General features: G+C 47.4%; 1 protein-coding gene across 1 annotated transcript; it reads left to right on the forward strand.

Annotated features, from left to right (window-relative positions):
* The first annotated feature begins 16,495 nt into the window (after positions 1-16,495).
* Positions 16,496-20,283, forward strand: psmb6 (proteasome 20S subunit beta 6). The gene is made up of 6 exons (XM_048997786.1): positions 16,496-16,649; positions 17,232-17,299; positions 17,948-18,079; positions 19,171-19,300; positions 19,390-19,534; positions 20,038-20,283. The coding sequence occupies exons 1-6, from the start codon at positions 16,521-16,523 to the stop codon at positions 20,163-20,165; spliced, it is 732 nt and encodes a 243-aa protein (XP_048853743.1). The 5' UTR covers positions 16,496-16,520; the 3' UTR covers positions 20,166-20,283.
* The last annotated feature ends 454 nt before the right edge of the window (positions 20,284-20,737 follow it).

Here is a 20,737-nt window from a genome sequence, read left to right on the forward strand (position 1 = left end):
GTAAACACACGCGCGGGCGCACGCAGGCACGGTAAAAAGCATCACTTCGGCACAGACCACTCCCTTTTTACCTTAACACTGTCATCTGCCGCTTAGTCCCCCCCCCCCTTTCCCATTTTAACCTCTCGTATTTATAAATATGTGTCCCTTTGCCGAACTTAGTCCATATGGGTAGTGTAGGTGTCATATCTGCATTGGCAAACCTTTGTGTTTGACAAGGCACGTCAATAGGAAATGGCAATACTACAGAGAAAGAGCAAATGTAAAATAAAAATTAATTATCAAAGTTGAGGGAAACTCATGAACAAACTATGAAGCCGCATAAGATTTAAACCCATAATTTAAGCACAGATCCTCTCGTGCCCCCCTCCTCCACTTTTCCTGCATTGAAACGTAAGCACTCGGATGGGCGCGCTCTCCTGCCCCGACTTTCATGTGATGGGATTATTCTGCCAGTTATACGCAGAGGTGTGTGTGTGGGGGGGGGGGCGGCTGAGCAAAATATGTGAGAGTTGGTGAGGGGGGTTTTGTTCAAATTTCTAGGGAATTTTGGATCCTGCGGAGCGGGAAATATCACATATGTAGCTGAATACAATCTCTTTTTGTTTCAAAGCCTCAGTTTTTTAGTATCTGTGCTTTCACTGAACGCATCTCCTGGGAGATTTTTATTTTTTTTTGGGGGGGGGGTGAGAAGGGGGGGATTTGACTGCGGCACACACGCAGAGCTGCCACAGCAAGCCCTGACATGCGCAATACTTGCACGGAGCGCTGGCACCAGAAACTCTACCCAGCGCGCGCACACACACGGCCCCCAGCGTCATGGTACGATCTGAAAGAATAGAGTGAGAAATAAGACAGAACCCCCCCCCCCCCCGCCCCCCCCAACCACCACCATCAGCCCCACAAAATTGGAATGTCACCTGAGACGGACAGGCAGGCATGGTGAGAACCTGCGGGAGGCATTACCATTACGGGGCATCAGTGCGCTCAGCTGATGACCGGCATATTCTTGGCATAAAGATCGCCTCCTAGCTGTCACTGTTGCCCATAATCGACACAGCCTGAGAATGTGAGCACAGTGTCAACCGCAAAGTAAAATTCCTCAGACCAATTAACCTCCAATAATCTAAGTGGGGACAGAGGGCACTGATGCTGTCCTTGGTTCGGGTGGCCTTGCCCGTTACCACAGCTACAGCCCTGGAGATGACTGGGCCTTGGCAGAGAGGGGCCAATAGGGGGCGCTGTTCTCCGATCCAGGGCATGTAGGAAACCTGCCAGCTTCGCTGTCTATCCCAGTCGATCATCATGGCCCATAATAATATACCCCCCCCCCCTCAGCTCCCCCCTCTCTGCGTCAGTGTGAGGCAGACATTAGGGAGACCGGACAGGATGGTGATGTGTACGGTGTCGACACCCCACAGAGCCTCTGCTTGTTCAGCTGTCCTGGGACCAGGTGGCGAACGACGTGGGGTGGGATGGGGTGAGAGACAGACAGGAACCGTATGTGTGTGTGGTCATGTATATATTACATTGTCGGGACCAGATGTCCTCACAATGTAACAAAAACCTGTTGTCTTGTGTTTTGTTTGGTTAAGGTTAGGGTTGGGTGAGGGTTAAGGGTGTCATAGTTAGCATTAGCATTTTTCCCACAGAAATGAATGGACAGTCCTCACAAAGACTTGATTGCAGTTCTGTGTATGTGTGAACAGAATGAAAGGGTGTTTTATTGATACTGTTATCTGCCTGACTCCTGTTACAGACATGGTCGCCTGGTATGTGTGTTTGAACGGGTGCCAACAGGTGGTGTAGTTCACTACCAGCTTCAGATCTCCAGAAGGTATAGTGTCTGGTGGACCCTTGAGAGCCCTCCCCCACGGATGGAGCGCTACATCCATGCAGCCCCTGTTTCCGGCCACCTTCCCCGGCCTCCCTCATACCTGAGCGCCGCCGTTCACAAGACGTTCTGACTGCCGCACGACCGGATGCTCCAAGCCGCTTATAATCTGCCGAAGTGAACACTAACGTTCTGTGCATTTAATCAGCATCCTGGTCGGTACCTTGAGTTAAAAACATGGTGGGATCAGGGTGACGGTTGTCCGGTTGAGCTCACGCACTCACCGCCGGCTCACACCGTGGTGTGACACCTCTGCTCCCCTGAGCTGACATCACAAAAACTGCTTTTCACTCCCCAGTGAAAACGTGTATATGTGAGCAATTAATAATGACACATGTCTGTAAAGACACTGGTGCTGTCCCTGTTTGGTAAATCTGTAAGAGCCCTACCTACAGAGAGGCACGCGAATGGGCGTTCGGCACGTGCCACACAACGCACGCGACAGGAGAATAAATATCTGCCCAGCAACACGAACACAGCCCGCAGGACGGAGCCTCCGGACGCTGTGTCCTTTACTACCCTCTGGTGGGGAACGGCTGTAACTGCAGGCCGATCACGGGCTCTGAGTGTGTGCGTGTGTGTGTGTGTGTGTGTGTGTGTGTGTGTGTGTGTGTGGGGGGGGGGGGGGGGGGGGGATGGCTCTTCGGCATAGAAAAACCCACAACTTCCTGACTGCACAAACGAGTGTAATGCAGCATCACAGAGACACGCTGGAGACTGTGTGGCTTTTGTACACTGCTGATCTTTCCTGTGTGGAGATTAGAAGGGCTTTTTTATATATATAGAATGTGCATTCTGACACACACACACATTCACACACATACCCGCACACACAGAATGTAAGTATTTACTAAAGGAGAAGAAAAGCATTGTGGGATGCCTCCAGAAAGATGCGGGCAGGCATCACCGCGGCCAGGCAGTACGTCTCCCCTGCACTGATTGATTCCGCCAGCCTCTCAGTCTCATTCCCTTTCTCTCTTGCTCTCCTTGTATTTAATCTGCTCCTTTCTGATTTAATCTGCCACTGCTCCCTCCAACAAGGCAGGCTGCCTCGCGCCATCGCCTCCCATCACCCCCCACTCTGCCATACTGGCTCCCCCCTGTCCATTCAGCCTCTGACAGCTGGCAGATGGATGCTCGTTAGCACATGTAGTCTCGGCCCTTGCTGTTGCGGCAGAGAGGTGGTGTGTAATGATCACTAAACTGAAAAATGGCCCCTGAACCCACACACATATCCATCTATCAGAACATCCCTTATACTCCCTGTAATTAATGATCCCAGATCGCACAGAACTAAAGCTTCAAATGATTAACTGGAAGCTTCTTATATTCACGCTCTTTTTTCAGTAGATACTCTTACCCAAGGAGGTTTTTATTTTGAGAAAGTGGGGCCAGTCAGTCCCTGGAGCAACTGGAGGTTAAGGTCTGTGCTTCAGGGACCGAAGGTGAAATTACTCCACCAAGACTGGGATTTGAACTGGCGACCTTCTGATTACACAGACAGCATACTAATCCTCTGAGCCGTACAATACTTGCTGTGCTTGTCTAATAACCATCCATTTTCTGAAGAATGGACCCATAGGTTAGTTCACAAACATGCACACCAACACACAGTGTGTGTATAAACATCGCACTGATGGGAATTTCTGTTACAGTGGTAAACGGAACCATTCCCCTCTTAACCCATTTTTTAACTGTACTCTTTTCTGCCAACATTGTTACACAAAGGACCCCCACCATCTGCATCCTTTGTTGTCTTACTGGAGCATTTGTGTTTAAATACCTCGTTTGAGGGTTACCATAGCAGCACCCTCTTGAAACTGGAGCCAACGACCTTCAGGGTTCTAAGTTTGAGTCGTGAGCCACTACAGCACCGACCTCCACAACCTCAACATGTGGAGCGCGATGCCAAGATAGCCGACCACCAGCCCTATCGCGATCCATCAGACCTTCCCCGCCCCCCCCATTACGGATTGACGTGTCACTCCCCCCCTCGCTGACCCACATCACCGTTATTTATCTGCTCCTTCTTTGATAAATGTCACCCCTCGCACTTCCCCGGCCGATCAGGTTTACGAGGACAGCAGATGTCCTACGTCTTGAGTGATTCTCTCCATTCCCTATTTGCCAGGATCTGGAGCAAATTAGCTCATTCTTCTCGCCAGTGGCAGCGGAGCATATTTGAATATGAATCTGATTTAGTCTCATCGCTGTCTCTGCAACACAAACAGAGTGGATGGTGTGAATGTGTGAGTCAAGCTTTACTTGGCTTTATCTATTTTCCCACCACCGCTAAATGTCCGCCATTTTCCCTCCTTTTTTTACAGGTTTTTTTTTTTTAGGTTAATCTGGGAGATTTCTGTCCTTGTGCAACAGCCAGCGTTGGCCAATCAGCAACCTGTTGCATGACCTTTGACCCTGTCCCCAGTATAATGTCGTTGCCATGGACCTTGTTTGGTTCTTGGGGAACCCCAGTGCAGTTATCCTGAGTGTGATCCAATGTATCAGTGTAATCCACCTGCCCCCTCTTGGGTGCATGAACTTTTCATATTGACACCCTGTCGAGAGGATTAGCGACCGCACCGCAACATTCAGGCATGATTCCGCCCACAGACTCCAATCTACTGACCGAAATATGCATCAAAGTAGGGACAATCATCAGCATCGTCTGGAAAGTTGACACACACTAAAACACTCCCTAAAACTCCTATGGTCAGTACATACAAGCAGACAGGACCCCGGAAACGTGACATTGTGCAGTTGTATGTATGAGGGAGGGGTTACAGGGACACTGGCCCCAGCTGAAAGCTGATTGGCCACCGCCCCTGTCACTCACCGAATAAAATCATATCATTGGCTAATGATAAGGTTGGCCCCTCTGTAAGCATAATGGTCCTTCTTATGGGACCATCCTTAGGGGCCATTTTGCTACACTTCAGCATAGGCAGGGACCAAGAAGTTTGCATCCCAAAGAGGCCAGTTTGTAAACTCAGATGTCTCCCGCCTGAGAGCTTTGACAGATACGGTTTTCATGAATAGTGACGTGCTATACTGTGTACCCCATTCCTCTGAGACGGGAAGAGCCCCACGATTTGCTGGGGCGGAGCCAAGACGGGACGTCATTAATATTCATGAGCACAGCTGATACTTCCAAAACAAGCTGCTGACAGAATCGCGAAGCATTGTGGGACGGGGTCTCGAGTTCGTCGCTCACCTGTAGGGCATGGCAGTGCGTTCGGCCGCGCAGTCGGCCAGCGAGAGGCAACATTCGCGCAGAAAGGCCTCCAGCCGACGTCGTTCCACGAGCCACAGCGCCCCCTCCAGGAGGGGAGGGGCCAGCACCGGCGACTTATCCCTCGAACCTGGGTTCTGGCAGCTCCGCCCAGTCCTGCCCATCCCTAGGGGAGGCTTGGGCTTCCTGCTGATGCCGTACAGATCCTCCACGGTGAACCTGCCCCCCCTTCCCCCGCCGCCTGCTGCTGCCGCCCGCCCAGCAAACATCACGAAGGACCTTTCTGAAGCCGGAGGGTCCCGATCTCCGGAACTCGGTCGACCTTCTAAGCCCCTCCCACGAAAAAAGGAGGAGGGCTCTGTAATCCGTAATCACCGAATGCTCCCCCAGCGCTTAATCCGCCAAATCACCGGGCCGGATCTGCGTGCTCAAATTTCACGAGAAATCGCCACATTCTGGATTTTCTCTAGAGATGCCACTGAACAGCCTGTTGTTGAGGCCCTCAGAACAAAAATCCATTGACAAGCAACGTTTAACATGCTTGTAATTTCTACTACACAGACATTTTCTATTCATTAAGCATCATCAATTTTTTGATTGACTCATTCAGATCATGAGTTCATGAGCGCCATCTTTAAGGAACTGACAATTTGTTACATGCGAGAATGTGAAAATATTTCCCAACGATACCTCTAATGACCTGAAAAATCAAACAGGGAGACATTTGAGTAAAAAGCTTGTTTTTAGTTTTTAGGTGGAATGTCGATCTTTCCCCAGGACACAAACCAATTAGCGCCAGTCAGGATTTCATCTAAATGGTGTTAGCTTGCTTTCCACTTTTAGACCCCTTTGCAGGGGCCGTGTCTGAGTTCTGGTTCGCTCTGGTTCGCTCTGGTTTGCTCTGGTTTACTCTGGTTCTCTCTGGTTTATTCCAGTTTTTTCTGGTTTGGGACTAGGGCGCTCAGGTGTGCCCTGTGACTGGACTCGGACAGGAGACCTCTGTGAAGCCCCCCCCCCGCCTTGCATCATCCCCACACCACATCCTTCTGTTTCACATCCTCTCCCTCTGTCTGTGTCCCGAAAGCTGCCCCCCCCCCATCCTCCCTGGTCCTGGTTCCAAGGGCCGGGTGCAGCGGACTCTGTGAGCTGTCCTGGTTCCTGCGACTCCCTCCCCCAAATTCTGCCCTGCAACCTCTGAGTGGAATCCATGCAGATTCATTTCAGGGAGAACAAAAAAAAGGCCCGTTGCAGTGGAGGAAGGGGGGCAGGATTCTGGACTGCGACACGGTACCCCCCCCCCCCTCCCAGCCCCTGCAGTGCAGCGGACAAACAGGCTTCCTTACAGCGGCGTGGAGGTTCACAGATGGGAGCTGAGACCCAGATTCAGCAGCAACTGAGAGAGGAAATGAAAGCCTTAAAGGTCACCTCAGAGTTCCAAGGGACTCTCTGCATCTCCAGACACGGTCGCGGTGGGGGCCAGGCCATGTGCGTAACGAGGGTGCGTGACAGGGGTGCGTGACGCTGCTGTGCCATATTCAGGCCTGTGCGCACCACACAGGTGCAAAGCCATTCCCCAAATCCCAGTCCAGTACTGGGTAATAACTGGATTCTCCCAGAATACACAGGGGTGGGCGGCAGGTGTGCTCAGAGCTCTTTTGTGTGTGTGTGTGTATGTGTGTGTGTGTGTGTGTGTGTGTGCAAATGCGTTGACACCTGTTATGAAACGTTTCATTTTGACTCCCACTGGAAATTGCTATTGGACAGCGGAGGAGGCAGTTTGCTTTATAGATGGTTAAAGAGCTCATCTCACGTTTGGCTGCGCAGACGCACAGACGGGGGCCAATCGCTGGGGTGCTCATCGCTCTTTCAAGAGACCTTCAGGTCCGCCTGCATCAGCAAATCTGAACACCAAACTGTAGCGAGACAAAGTATTAAGTGCAAATCGAGAGAAGCAACTTGTGAGAGCGGATTCTCTCATCCGGGACAGTGTGACTGTGCTCATCTTCGGTTTATAAAAGTCACTCTCCAGGTGCAGCACACGTAGCGACAGCTGGGCTAGCGCAGTGTGGGGTCTGCGTTTTCACCGCGGTCAGCCATTTTGGTTAAAAGTCTCTCTTTAGCAGCCAAGTGACTGTAGCTGCCCTCAGAGGTGCCTGCATATGCAGGAAACTCCTGAGGACAGTTACCACTCAGCAGGCTGTTAATGACTTAAATACCTACCCTGTCCCTGTGGCACACTGACTGACCTCGATTCGGGCAGCTTGATGGACGCCTATGCTGCCTCGGAAAGGTCCTCAGAGCCTCATGGCCTGAACAGCTGAGGCTGGGCAATCCTGCAGCTTTCACTTAAATTATATGTATGAATATCCATGTCTAATACATCTGATAAAAACACCAACACTTACGTTTTTTTTAAACCAGCACTAAGCCATTCTGTGTGATTGTATTAATATTTCATCATGACATTACATCATTTGAGTATCTGGTTTTTAAAATTGCTGGAAAGGCTTCTCGAATCTTTATTATATTAATCTACAGACCTCCTAACCCTAACCCTAATTTTTTTTCTCTTAAAGAGATACTTACGCTTGTTTGTGGCAGGTCTACCGCTGTTATTTTGGTTGGTGATTTATATTGAATATATGAATATATATGAATATTGGCTTAGTGCTGCTTTAGCCCCTCATTATCTGTCTGAGCTACCCCTGTGCATCAAGGTCATCCGATGCAGACTTACTCACTGTACCCAAGCAGAGGTTATCGACTATGGGTGGCAGAGCATTTAGTGTAACAGCTCGTAAACTTCGGAAAGCTCTTCCTCCTGGTCTCCGTAAGGAAAAATCTGTTATCCATTTTAAGCTTGTTAAAAACACGTCTGTTCAATGAATAGTATTTATCTTGTTTGTAACTTGCCTGCCTTGTTAAATGTGTTTTTCGTAAAGTGTCCTTGAGTGTATGAAAGGCACTATATAAATAAAACTTATTATTATTATTAATATTATTATTATTATTATTATTATTAATAATAATAATAATGAACACAGGGGTTAGTTGGTAGTTAGCTCATTACATCTATTACCAGCCCATTAGTTACAACATGACACTTAGTAATCCAATTATAATCCAGACAAGATTGCAGTTGAGTCTAATGCAAGAACATTCAGTAAGTGGAAGGATTTTATTTTCTAGGTTTCACTTATTCTTTAGGATGCCAACGATAGCGGAACATTATAAATGACCCGTGACATTACTAATGAACGAAGAGAAAGAAAAATCGATTTGCTTCTCAGCAGAACATTTCCTCCGACTGATCTAACCATGCACACATACGGGGGTCACAGGAAGTCTTGGAACCAAGGACATAACTTTGGGTTGACTATTGGGGAGGGGGATTAAGCTCTCCCCCCATTTAAGGGATATATGATCTGATTTTGGTTGTGAGGCTATAAGTCCCCTTACCATCCATCCATTATCCAACCTGTGTATCGTTCTGGGTCATGGGGGGGGGGGGGGGGGCAGGGGTCCAGAGCCTATCCTGGAAGATAGGGGCTTCCCTACTCACACATGCTATTGGCAATTTTAGCAACTCCAATTAGCCTCAGTATGTTTTTTGTATTGTGGGGGGGGAAACTGGAGTTTCCTGCTTACCTGGAAAATGGCGAAATTACTTTGCCAACCAGGGAATTTGAACCAACAACATGCACACACACATGTAACCCAGGTGGAGACTGGATCCTGGAACCTGGGTCCCAGGGGTGGGAGGCAACAGTGCTAACCACTGCACCACCCTGCTGCCTGCCCCCCCCACCCACTCTACGATTTATGCCCTTGCTTGGGACGCTCGCAAAATTCTGTAAAAATGTTGCAGATTTATTGGTTTCATAACAAAAGTCCACTGACAAGCAGCATTGAACAGCTCTGCACATCTTTTGCACTCATATTGCACAGAAAAATACCGCTTACCTATCACTTATGTATAGATTATGTACAACTGAATATTTCATATATTTTTTCATCTTATTATTTTTCCTTATTTTTTTCTCTATATTTTGTTATCATGCTCAGAGTGACCAGGGTTTCATTCCACTACATGTTGTATGTGTGCAACTGTGTATGTGACGAATTAACCCCTTGAATCTTAAATTTTATTGTCATAATATTTTTTGACTGACTCATTCAGTTCAGTTCTTGTCATTCTGCGATTAATTGCAACTGTAGTCACTGGCTCCTAAAGGGATACCAAACACAAATGTTTGGTGTTTTATGTTGTTGCAAAGCTGTTACTGATTAAAAAGCACCCAAAGGGACTGCTTGTCAACAAAATTTTTAGAAGTACTTGATATTAATGTGAAACTTCAAAAGCTCTGTTTGTTTCTAATGCGATATGTATGAACAAACAAAGTAATTATAAAAAAATGTACACCCAATTTATTTACGTCCTGCTAACCTACATCCTTAACATACAAACAAAAAAATATACAAACAAACAAACATACAAACAAACAAATATACAAACAAACAAATACACAAACAAACATACAAACAAACAAACATACAAACAAACAAACATACATACAAACAAACAAATATACAAACAAACAAACAAACTGGTAGCTGATGCAGTGGGTATGTTGCTTTCACAGGGATGCTGACAGGACCCGAAAGTTCGTTTGTGCTCCTCAAAGCCCTCATGGGGGAAGCTGATATATGGACATTTGTCAGAGCGTGACAGATGCCCCTGATCGATTCCGGACCGTAGCTTCCAAGTCGTGATGAATTTACGGTCTGCTGTCCCTTTAAGATTCCACAAGATTCAAATCAAACTGCGGTTTGTAGCAGTGAATCAGAATAGGCCTAAATAAAACTGGAGCAGAGGCCAAGAATCGGAGGGGTTTAAACGGATGAACCTTCATGATTCTGCCACTGGACTTTGCCAGCATTTAGTGAGAACCAGCTTTGTTTTGTGTCACTTTCTGTCACACCCACCCGATGGAGGGAGTGCTGTGACTCTGGATAACGCTGTGACTCGCCTGCCTTCTGCTGCTGCTGGCGCAGTGACTCAGACATTTACACACACATTTGTTCAGTGGACACTTATATCCAAATAAACAGACTGTCTGACCCTGTTTTGAGAAATTGATTGGGGGTTAAGGGTCTTGATCAAGGGCCTAATGGTGAAATTACTTTGCCAACCAAGGGATTTGAACCAACAACCTTCTAATCACAGGACGCCCATTTCCTTCTAACAGCTGAAGGAAGGAGCGATGACTCTTCCTTGGGATCAGTGACTATCTTACAACAGCAGTAAATCCTAGTAGTGAACCTGCTTCCGGCTCCCCATCCGGTTTTCCAGAAAGAGGGATTAGATCCTGGGGTATTTTTAGCCGATGTTTTGTTTGGGCCGATGAAAGCCAAGGGAGGGTCACAGGATGCAGCAGGAGCTTAGAGGCCTTGATCCAGGATTAAACTGCTTCCCAAACGCAGGCTTTTAATCGACTGCCGTGTCAGTCAGAGATGGAGCATAGCGATCTCGTGTACGACTCCAGCCAGGCGAGTCCATCCTGAGCCTTAATAACACCCAATAGGCTGATAGGACGGTAACGTCAGAGCTGAATGGACACCGAGGCCAAGGATACAGAGTCTGGGATGGTGAATTGCCAAAACACCACATCGAACGTCGTTTGAAATCACGATGCCAGCTATGACGACGCTATATGGCTTCAAGAAGTGCACACATCAGTGGGACTCTCTGCATACATCCAGCCATCCATCCATCCATACAGCCATCCATCCATCCATCCATCCAGCCATCCTTTCTCCAAACCGCTTATCCTACTGGGTCGCGGGGTCTCTGTATACATTTCCCGGGAAATTATATGTCATTTTCAGAATATTTCATTTGCCGCAGTTAAAAAGTCAGTTCGTTTGTTACTGGTTCAGTTAGCATGTCAGTTAGCATGTCAGTTAGTATGTAAGTTAATATGTCATTTAGCGTGTCAGTTAGTATGTAAGTTAATATGTCATTTAGTGTATCAGTTAGTATGTAAGTTAATATGTCATTTAGTGTATCAGTTAGTATGTAAGTTAATATGTCATTTAGTGTGTCAGTTAGTATATAAGTTAATATGTCACTTAGTGTGTCAGTTAACATGTCAGTTAGCATTTTAGCGTCAGTTAGTATGTCAGTTAGCATGTTAGTAAGCATGTAAGTTAGTATGGCACTTAGGGTGTCAGTTAGCATTTTAGTGTGTCAGTTAGTATATTAGTTAGAATGTCAGTTAGCGTGTCAGTTAGTGTGAATTTAGGAGCGCGACAACAATACAGAATTCTAATTCAGATTCTGATACATCCAGCAGCGACTCTGAATGAGTCTGTAGTTCTGCTGGTGTCTGTTCTGAAGTAACCAGCCACAGACAGCAGCCTAACCGGTGGGAAACAGGTCAAAGTGCTGGACCCAGGAACTTTCTTATTTCTAGAGCCCCACTGAGAAAGTTACATTGCAGCTCCTCTACTGCTCTGCTTTAATGACTCTTTGTGATCAAGAAGGGCCCCCCCAGGAAAAGCGCATTGTTTGATCAGCTCCAGGTCTGTAGGTGGCGATGTCCACCATCCTACCTCCGAAGGCCGCAAAAATGACCGGAGGAACGTGATAGAGACTGCGAACCCTCCGCTAACTCCCATCTTCGGGAATCCCTCGTCAGGAGCTGTTAATTAGCGCTGTCGTCTCCCGGAGCTTCCCATAATTAAGCCGGCAGATCCATGTCGTCAAGCCGCGGGATCCCAGCCGGGCGAGGGCAGAGTGATCTGCTGTGTGACATGGAATGTGACATAATAATCGGCTCACCCATCCCAGCTGTCCCATTAGTGCTGAATATCACACACTGGACAAGAACACAGGTGCAGTGCAGATTTCAGGTAATCAAGCCCCCGCACCTTAAAGAATGGGGGCGGGGTGATTCTATAACACCAGGGTTGCGGGTTCGAATCCTGCATCTGTTGTGTGTGTGGAGATTGCATGTCTATATGGGGTTCTCTTTACAATCCAAAAACACCCATAAATTGTGTCCCCTGCCTGATGCTCTGTGATAGAGGTGACAGGCTCACGGGGACCCTGTAGTGGGAAATAGACGAAAAAGGTGATGTAAGGTTTTTGGTGATAAATCATTGTTGAGACACCACAACAAAAGGTGTTCTCTGCATTTAACCCACATGTGACATAGCAGTGGGTAGCTATTATTTAGCACCCAAGGGACATTGTTGGGGGGCGGGTAGCTCGCGTAGGGTACCTCAGCAGCACCTTGCTGGTCAAGGATTCAAACCCGCAACCATTCAATTACAAGCACTGTGCTGATGATGGATGGATGGATGGATGGATGGAGGTTAGTTTTCAATCCTGAAGGAGAACGCACGTTGTGTAACATTGCCCATGCCCGTCTCTCTGTCCTATCAGACGGTCCCGGCTGATGGTCACATGACAGGGCCTCCTCTGGCACGACTCGTAGTTTTAAACCTCACTAACGCTTGCTAGCACTTTAGCACTGTGGTGTGACATCCTCCGTCTTTAAGGCAGAATGTGTCATCGCGACGTGGGAGGGCTCCGTGGCGGGCGGCCTGGCGCTCTCGGCACGCGTGCGGCGCTGCTGCCCACACTGGCGGCCATTCCTGCACGCTGGGGCTTCCGTACGCCTGCCTGGGGGGGGGGGGGGAGAGGGCAGGGCATCACACATGTTTCCAGTTCAGATTTAACCCTGCTGGGATTTACTGCTCAATGACCCCCTCAGCCGCTAATTATCCCCAGCAGAGGATCGCAGACCCCCAACCTCCCAGCACCATGATTTTGCATTTGGGGGAGGGGGGGGCCCTGTTGGCCACAAGCAGTCACTACACTTGGAGGAACCCGAACGAAGCAAATTCTTTTAGTGGAGAGCCAGAAACAGCAAACCCTTTCTTGTGGCCCCCACACCGCTAGGATCGGGCGGCTGACCCCTGTTGATGTTCCTCTGCCCACTGACAGCTGATGCCTGTTAGCGCTGTGAGAAGCCCCACCCACTCGCATGCCGGAGCTTCCTGTGGTGGCTGTGCACTGGTCACACCCAGACGCCTGTCCCCATCCACAGGGCCATTTCTGCATATTTCCACATCCGCATCTATGACAGTCTCTCCATCCGCCTCAGCCACTACACCCATAGTAGAGCTCCTCTCCCAGGTTTTCGCCATGTGCCCCAGCTGGTCGGCGGTTTGAGTCCCGGCCTTGGCAGAACGGCCACGTCAGTGGGCCCTTGAGAAGGGCCCTTAACCCCCAGCTGCATAGGTGCTGCTGTAGGGGGCTGCCCTTCACTGCCAAGCTTGCTCTCACCTACATGTGTGTGTCATGCAGATACGATGGGACAGGAGGAAAGAGAATTAGGTGCTTTGATCAATAAAGCATCATGATTATCTCCAGAGAACATTTTAGTCAAAATGACCTAATAGATTATCTAATTGTCTACTACATCATTAACATTTAATTGCTCAATAATTGTTACAAGTTAGCAGTAAAGGTTTGTATCCAAATCTCTATTTTTGCATTTTCATGTGGCCCCCAGAATATGGCCCAGTAGGGGGGTGGGAGTGCTTTGACATATTTGGAATGGCAGATAAAGACTATTCTGGAAAGCTGGAAAACACACAAGTTGGTCTTCCTATATAAATTGGGACCTTCCCCTCATTTCTATGGGAAAAACCCTAATCCCAATCACGACACCCTTAACCCCCCCACCCAGCCCTAACCTCAACCATACAGTAAGTAACCAAGCAAAAGACTTTTTTAAGTTTCTTGATTGCATTCATAGATCTTTGTGGGACCTGAAAAATGGTCCCCACAATGTCAAAATAACAGGTTTTCATTACATTGTGGGGAATATTTGGCCCCTACAATGTAATATAAATATAATACACACACACACACACACGCCACAAATTCACCAGCAGTCCACCTGATATCTGTTTATCTGGAACAACGATAAATCATTAAAAAAAAGCAACGACATGGCATGATTAAAAATAAATCTGGCACAAGAAGAGCCAGCTAAGGACCTCTTTCAGGAAAACGAGGTGGGGTCCTCAGTGCTGATGGCGAATGCACTGTGACTGCGGGGAATAATTAACATGCACCCTGTATGCTCGACGGGCATTGTCACACACAAGATGATAATACATTGGGAAGGATCATTGTTCTTCCACTGCTGTGATGCTGGAAAAGAACCAGATTTTCTTTTGGCTCAGGGAAACAGCACAGAACAGGTGCTAGAACATTCCACACTGCAGTGGCAACAAAATAGCGCGCTTTGTGCCAGTCGCTAGGCCAGCGGTCCAGTTTGCTGCTGCCCCGCCTCTCCTCCACATCCACGTCGCCGGTGACGCCCTCTTCCTGTGGGCTGGCTAACGTGTGATGAGGCAGTCGGCCAATCGAATTACTGCCAGGTTGTTTCTAGAACTTTCTATAAGCGGCGGGTCAATACAGCAGGTAGCAGAACGGCACGGAAGGCATCCGGCTGCCACGTAAAGCAATACAAGTTTCATTAACAAAGAAAGTTTTAATACGTTGAGCCAGGGCTTTAGAAATGACCCACTTAAGTTTGAGTGGCAGAGCACAGCAAGAGGGAAACTGCAGACTCACACGAATGCACACAGCGCGTAGAATGATGATGGCATTCATGTAAATGTCATCGTGTGACAAACATTTTTCCTGGATGAGTCCACAGGGGGAATGTGGCGTGCTGAAGTGCATAACTCTACTGAAAAGTCCTCGGATGTCTCAGACCGTTCCGGCAAGAAAATCAATTTTTACTGTCCCTCTACTCACCGGGCCCCCGGAGTGGTTATCGACCGGTGGCGGCTGGTGGGATTGCGGCCCAAATTACATTTATATGAACTGTTTGAGGGGGCGGCACGGTGGTGCGGTGGATAGTACTGTTGCCTCTCACCTCCGGCATGCTCCTTTGTGTGTGGAGTAGCCTGTTCCAAACGCATGCTGAGGTTCATTGGCGTTCTCATATTGCCCGTAGGTGTGAGTTTGTGAGTAAATGGTGTGTCTAAGGTCCTGTGATGGGTTGGTGCCCCATCCTGGGTTCTTCCCTGCCTGTAGCCTCGTGGATAGGGTTCAGATCCCTTACAACCCTGAATCGGATAAGTGGTTACAGAAAAGGGATGGATGCATGCATTGTTTGAAAACAGAGCCGGCTGGAGTCTCTATTGTCTTGCATGTACTTCTAAGGTTGTGGGTTTGATTCCCACCCCTTTTGCCTCTTCCTGTGTTTGTGTGAGTCTCCTCCAGTTCGTCTAGTTTCCCAACGCGGAGAGAAAACATGCCGTTTAGCTGAATCAGTGTCCTAAAGTTGCTTTGGTGTGTGTATATGCCCTGTGTTGGACTGGTATCCAGTCCAAAGCGTACCCTGACTCATGCCCTGCATTTTCTGGGACAGTCTCCAAACTCACTATGACTCTTCGCTGGATAAGCAGTTCTGAGAAAACAGATGAATGGAATGGTACTTTCCTACACTCATCTCATGCCCCAGCGAATGCCTAGAATACTTGCGGGTCAAACGCAGAATTAACCCAACATAATACCGTAGGCAAGACTACAGTCGCACCACTGTGACAGCAGCATGTGATGTTTTTATGAGATTTGAGAAGAAAAAAAAAATCAACACTGCGAGTAATAAACTGAGATATTGTTCTTACCGAGCTTGACGATTCTGTTATGTCCAAAAAATACCTTTTACGTTGGGTTTATACCCTTCTAGATAAGGCAGCAAATTACGGCCAAAGAAAAACACAGATTCACTAGAACTTAATATAACTAATATAAAATAACTTCAAAGAATCAAGATCGTGTAAGACATATGAACAGCGGTAACCGTTTCGGCTACAAGAACCGCCGACGTTTTATATAGTTATGCACCGTTAAATACAGCGGAATTCTCACACACGAGGGAGTTACCTACGGAGAGGCCGTTAAATGCGATTACTGTATTGGGATTGGAGCAACAGCAGAAATAATTGTGTTTGTTTAATTCGTAGAAATAAATCATCTCTGTGCCAGGGAACTGTAGTATTTTATTATTTATTATTATTACGTGCAATTTATTTGTTTATTGTTACTATTTATTGGCCAGAAGGGTAAACCTGTCGATTTACTATGCTCTCCATTTGGACCAGTTCACTCTGTACACAGTGTGCTATTAGTTATGCTAATAGTAATGAAGCTTCATTTGAAAATCCCCCTGTATCTCCAAGGGGCTCATCCTTACGCAAGTGCCAGCGTGTGGAATTTTCCTGTCCTTGTGCTCATTTGGCCTCCGTACCTCTAGGGGGCACCATCGAAAAAACATTGAGCCATATAGATACTTCGATATGAAAAAACTGACTCTACTAGCCCAGTCAGACAAGATGGCGGCGTCTATGACAGTTATGAGAGCTCAGCATCTTTCTTCTGTTAATGATTTGGTACCGGACTGGGTCCATCAGGAAGTCAGCACCGGGGTGAGATTATAACTCGTCAGTCCACCAGTGGTTTTTGTTTTAGTTTGGCGAGAAAGCGTTTTGTGGTTCGTGTTTTTCTGCGCTTTTCCTCACGGCCGCCGTTAAATGAGACAGCAGATATTCTAGCTTGAAAGCTAGTCTGCCGCGTAACACTTGCAATCAAATCTCATTCAGAAGCTTAAACTAACGTAGTGTACAATAGCTGTGTAATTCACCTACAAATTATTCGATTGCTAGTGTAAGGTTTTAATACTAGTATCTGTGATTGAATAACTCTATGGCTCTAGGAGAGAAATACTGCCCGGGACATTTAAAGTCTCTGCAAACGATGTTGATTAGTGGCGGGTTACATAGTATTAATAAATGTAGTATTATGATATCGCACTTTATTTTACGAGATGACTGACATTGAGATGCATTCTCTAAATCTGTGCAACTTGTTGTCGTAGTTGGCGAATATTCCATAATATAGTCGCTATATCAATGTAATTGTTTTACCAGATGCTGTCAATATCATAATTTATTTTCGAAGACTTGCCTTATGTCTAAATTGTACTGTTTAAATAACTTTGCTTTGCCTAGACCACAATCATGGCAGTCGAATTTGACGGAGGGGTGGTGATCGGCGCCGACTCCCGAACGACCACCGGGTAAGGGATCTGAATAACACGAACTTCCATGTCCATCAGGGGCTGAATCCCCGACAGCTCCTATGTTTGTAATTGCTATTTGCCTCACGTTTACGTGGCACTGGACAAATGCATCTGTTAAATATGTACATGTAACATCAATGACCTGTGCCGCTTTTACAGACGCTAATTCATTTTATTATTCTGGAAAATGATGTGTGCAAACGATGTACCATCCTGCCCAGATCACCCCGTCAATGCCAAACTTTACAAACACATTAAGGTGGTTACTCAGTGCGTTATTGCTATATGCTGATGCAAGTGCTTAAAATTCCCCAAATGAATTCAATATACTGCTTTAATGGAAATGTGTCCAAACACATCACGCAGTGTTTCGATTGGTCGAGCCTTTCAGAAGCTGATCATTTGTCTGAAGCACGTGCGATGGGCAGTATTGCAGTGCTCTGTAACGTTCCATCCGGGCTGTAGCCCAGCTTTGTGCCCCGTGCTGCGTGGCATGGTCTCCAGGTCTCCCCGTAACCCTGACCTGAAGGAGTTTGTTTCGTAACTTTGTATGTCATGTGATTTTTCCAGCCCAGATGTAATGTGTTTGAACGGGCAGCCCTCACGTGTGGGTTTACGGAGTGTTTTGTGCATCTGCCCCCCCAGAGCTTACATCGCTAACAGAGTGACGGACAAACTCACGCCCATCCATGAGCGCATTTACTGCTGCCGCTCCGGATCCGCCGCTGACACCCAGGCCATCGCCGATGCCGTCACCTACCAGCTGGGCTTCCACAGGTGTGCAACCACAAACCCCCCCCCCCCTCTTATATACACTGTAAAGAACTTCATCTCGATAGTTTGTAGTTTCATTCCATGTTCCTCAGGCTTAGTGCAGCGGGTTGCGGAACCTTACAACTTGCACAACGGACATAAATTAGGCAGATGTGGGAAATTAAATATAGATACTCCTCACTTATCGACCTACCTGTTTAATGACGGCTTGGACTTATGAGCAGCTCTCTGACCAGTCGGCATCCTATGATGTACAAAAACTTTGGGTTCTGTTCTGTTTGTTCTGCTCTATAATTTATTTGGGTCAGCGAAGGATGGGTATATATTCTTTGCCAAAATTGACCTTTATTTTGATATGCCATATCAGTTTGCACTAAACTTACAATCAACTTTTATTTTGATACGATGCATATGCTTTGTATTGTGAGATAGGGAGTCACCATTAGCGCGTGAACTCGCACGTGCGCAAGTTTTCCTGTATCTTGTACTTTTCTCACGTCTTCAAATAGCGACGGCTGTAATCTTTTTACTTGTTCTGTATCTCAGTTAATATGTACAAGTGACTTATTTTCTAGATGCCGTTTCGGCTCAGAAACGTGCAAAAAGACGTTAAGTGTTTCACTGGATGGCAGTGATGCTAATTTGCGATACAGGCTTATATATGTTGAACGTATTTTTTTATTTGTGATTCCGTTGATGGTTAACGTTAGCACTTGCTTGGTTTAGTAGTTTCACTAATTAATTTTCACCTGTGAAATATGTGGAAAACGCGTAGTAGGAACAGCGCACTGTTTAATACAGTGTACAGTACACTGCTGCATAAACATTTATAAATATACTGAAAATACCAGTACAGTATGTTTGAAATATTGGTAAGCGGCGGCTACTCACTTGTCAACCAATTCACTTAACGACCTAATTATCTACGACCTAATTATTAACGACCGAATAATCGGAACTAGGTCGTTAAGTGAGGAGTATTTGTAGATCCAGCTTTGGATTGGACTGCGGTAGCCGATTCTGATTGGTTAAAAAAATGCCTGGATCAGCCGTCATTCTGACCTTTGACCCCTCTCGGCCTTCCTCCCCACCAGTATTGAGCTGGATGAGCCCCCGTTGGTGCAGACGGCTGCCAACTTGTTCAAGGAGATGTGTTATAGGTACAGGGAGGAGCTGATGGCTGGGATCATCGTGGCCGGCTGGGACAAGCGGTGGGGCGGACAGGTGGGTGCCACTGATTTTCTTTTCGATCTGATTTAATCCCAATACGATATATCCGATATGAATGAGCAGTCTCTCTCTCCCTCCCCCAGGTATATACGGTGCCCATGGGGGGCATGCTGGTGAGGCAGCCAGTCTCGGTGGGCGGCTCTGGCAGCTCCTACATCTACGGCTTTGTGGACTCCAACTACAAGTCCAACATGAGTAAGGAGGAGTGCCTGAAGTTTGTGACACAGGGTAAGTGGCAGCCGGCACGTCACTCTAGAGCCTAGAACTAGAACGAAACTAGAGCCGCATTGCGTAGTTTGACAAATGGAGGCCTTTCTGTAGCGCGTGTACAAATGGATGCAGGGGTGTGGCCACCGGGCACTGAAAGATGATTGGCCCTCAGGCTGCTCCTTCCCCTGTCACTCAATGATTCAAAAACACATCATTGGGTAATGATGGTTGGCCCCTCCTTATGAAATATGGTTCCTCTTATGCCCCCTCCCAAACTTAGAAATCCTAGAATTGCCCCTAGTGGAACGACACCCTCCCGATGGTTTTTCATATACAAGAAGATATATCGCCAGCAGTAGCGATACCAGGGGATTAACCTGAAATTTTGTTGACTACTGCGTGTACCTTGGCCTTCGACCAGACTGCCTTGCGATCACATGTTCGCTCTGGCTCCGCCCCCTGCCTGCCAGACCACCTACCTTGTGCATGACTGTTCTGATATTCCCGCCTTCCTCTGACAGCCCTGACCCTGGCTATGGAGAGGGACGGCTCCAGCGGGGGAGTCGTACGCCTGGCCACCATCACCGAGACGGGCGTGGAGCGACAGGTCATTCTGGGGAACCAGCTGCCGAAGTTATTCAGCGGCTGACCTAGAGGTGGCGCCAGTGCCCGGCCACCTGCACCCGAGTCCTGTGTCGTTGTTTAAAAGCCTTTTTTTGCTTAGCGTTTCTTTGGCACGATCCGTCGAATAAAACACATTCACACTACTAATTTTGTTGAGTCTTTGTGAAGATGTTTGTGGTGGCAACCGTGGAATTAGACTGAGATTGTAGTCATTAGACGACCCCACCCAGCACTTAAACCTAAACACATTTTGTCTTTTCCCAATTATACAGCTGGCTAAGTGTTTTTTTTTTTCCCTCGCTTTCTTGAGTAAGGCGCATTCCCGTCCCGGCGGTGCTGCATGCTCTGGCTGAGGGCCGCCCGCTCACACATGTTCCCGTCTTCGCCTCTGGAGAAATGCCGGCGTCCCTAGTAATGAAATGTGCTTTTGATAGCTGTGTGAATGGCAGGACCAAAGTACGGCCATAACTTCGCTTAGTGGACAGCTGCATGAAAGTACCGAGTAATTACGCTCCTTTTTGCGTATGGAGCCCGTCACGGTCGAGTTGGGTAGCCTTGGTTACGGGGCTGTTTCATGCAATTCAGCTGTGTTTTAGT

The sequence above is a fragment of the Brienomyrus brachyistius genome, unplaced genomic scaffold, assembly GCF_023856365.1.
Source record: "Brienomyrus brachyistius isolate T26 unplaced genomic scaffold, BBRACH_0.4 scaffold35, whole genome shotgun sequence".
In the NCBI taxonomy this organism is placed as follows: Eukaryota; Metazoa; Chordata; class Actinopteri; order Osteoglossiformes; family Mormyridae; genus Brienomyrus; species Brienomyrus brachyistius.

What these genes read in the sequence shown, in the direction of transcription:
- psmb6 (XM_048997786.1), top strand. Translation starts at nt 16,521, where the DNA reads ATGAAAAAACTGACTCTACTAGCCCAGTCAGACAAGATGGCGGCGTCT. An exon ending in GACTCCCGAACGACCACCGG is followed by an intron (nt 17,300 to 17,947) that starts GTAAGGGATCTG and finishes CTGCCCCCCCAG; the next exon opens with AGCTTACATCGCTAACAGAG. An exon ending in CCTGAAGTTTGTGACACAGG is followed by an intron (nt 19,535 to 20,037) that starts GTAAGTGGCAGC and finishes TTCCTCTGACAG; the next exon opens with CCCTGACCCTGGCTATGGAG.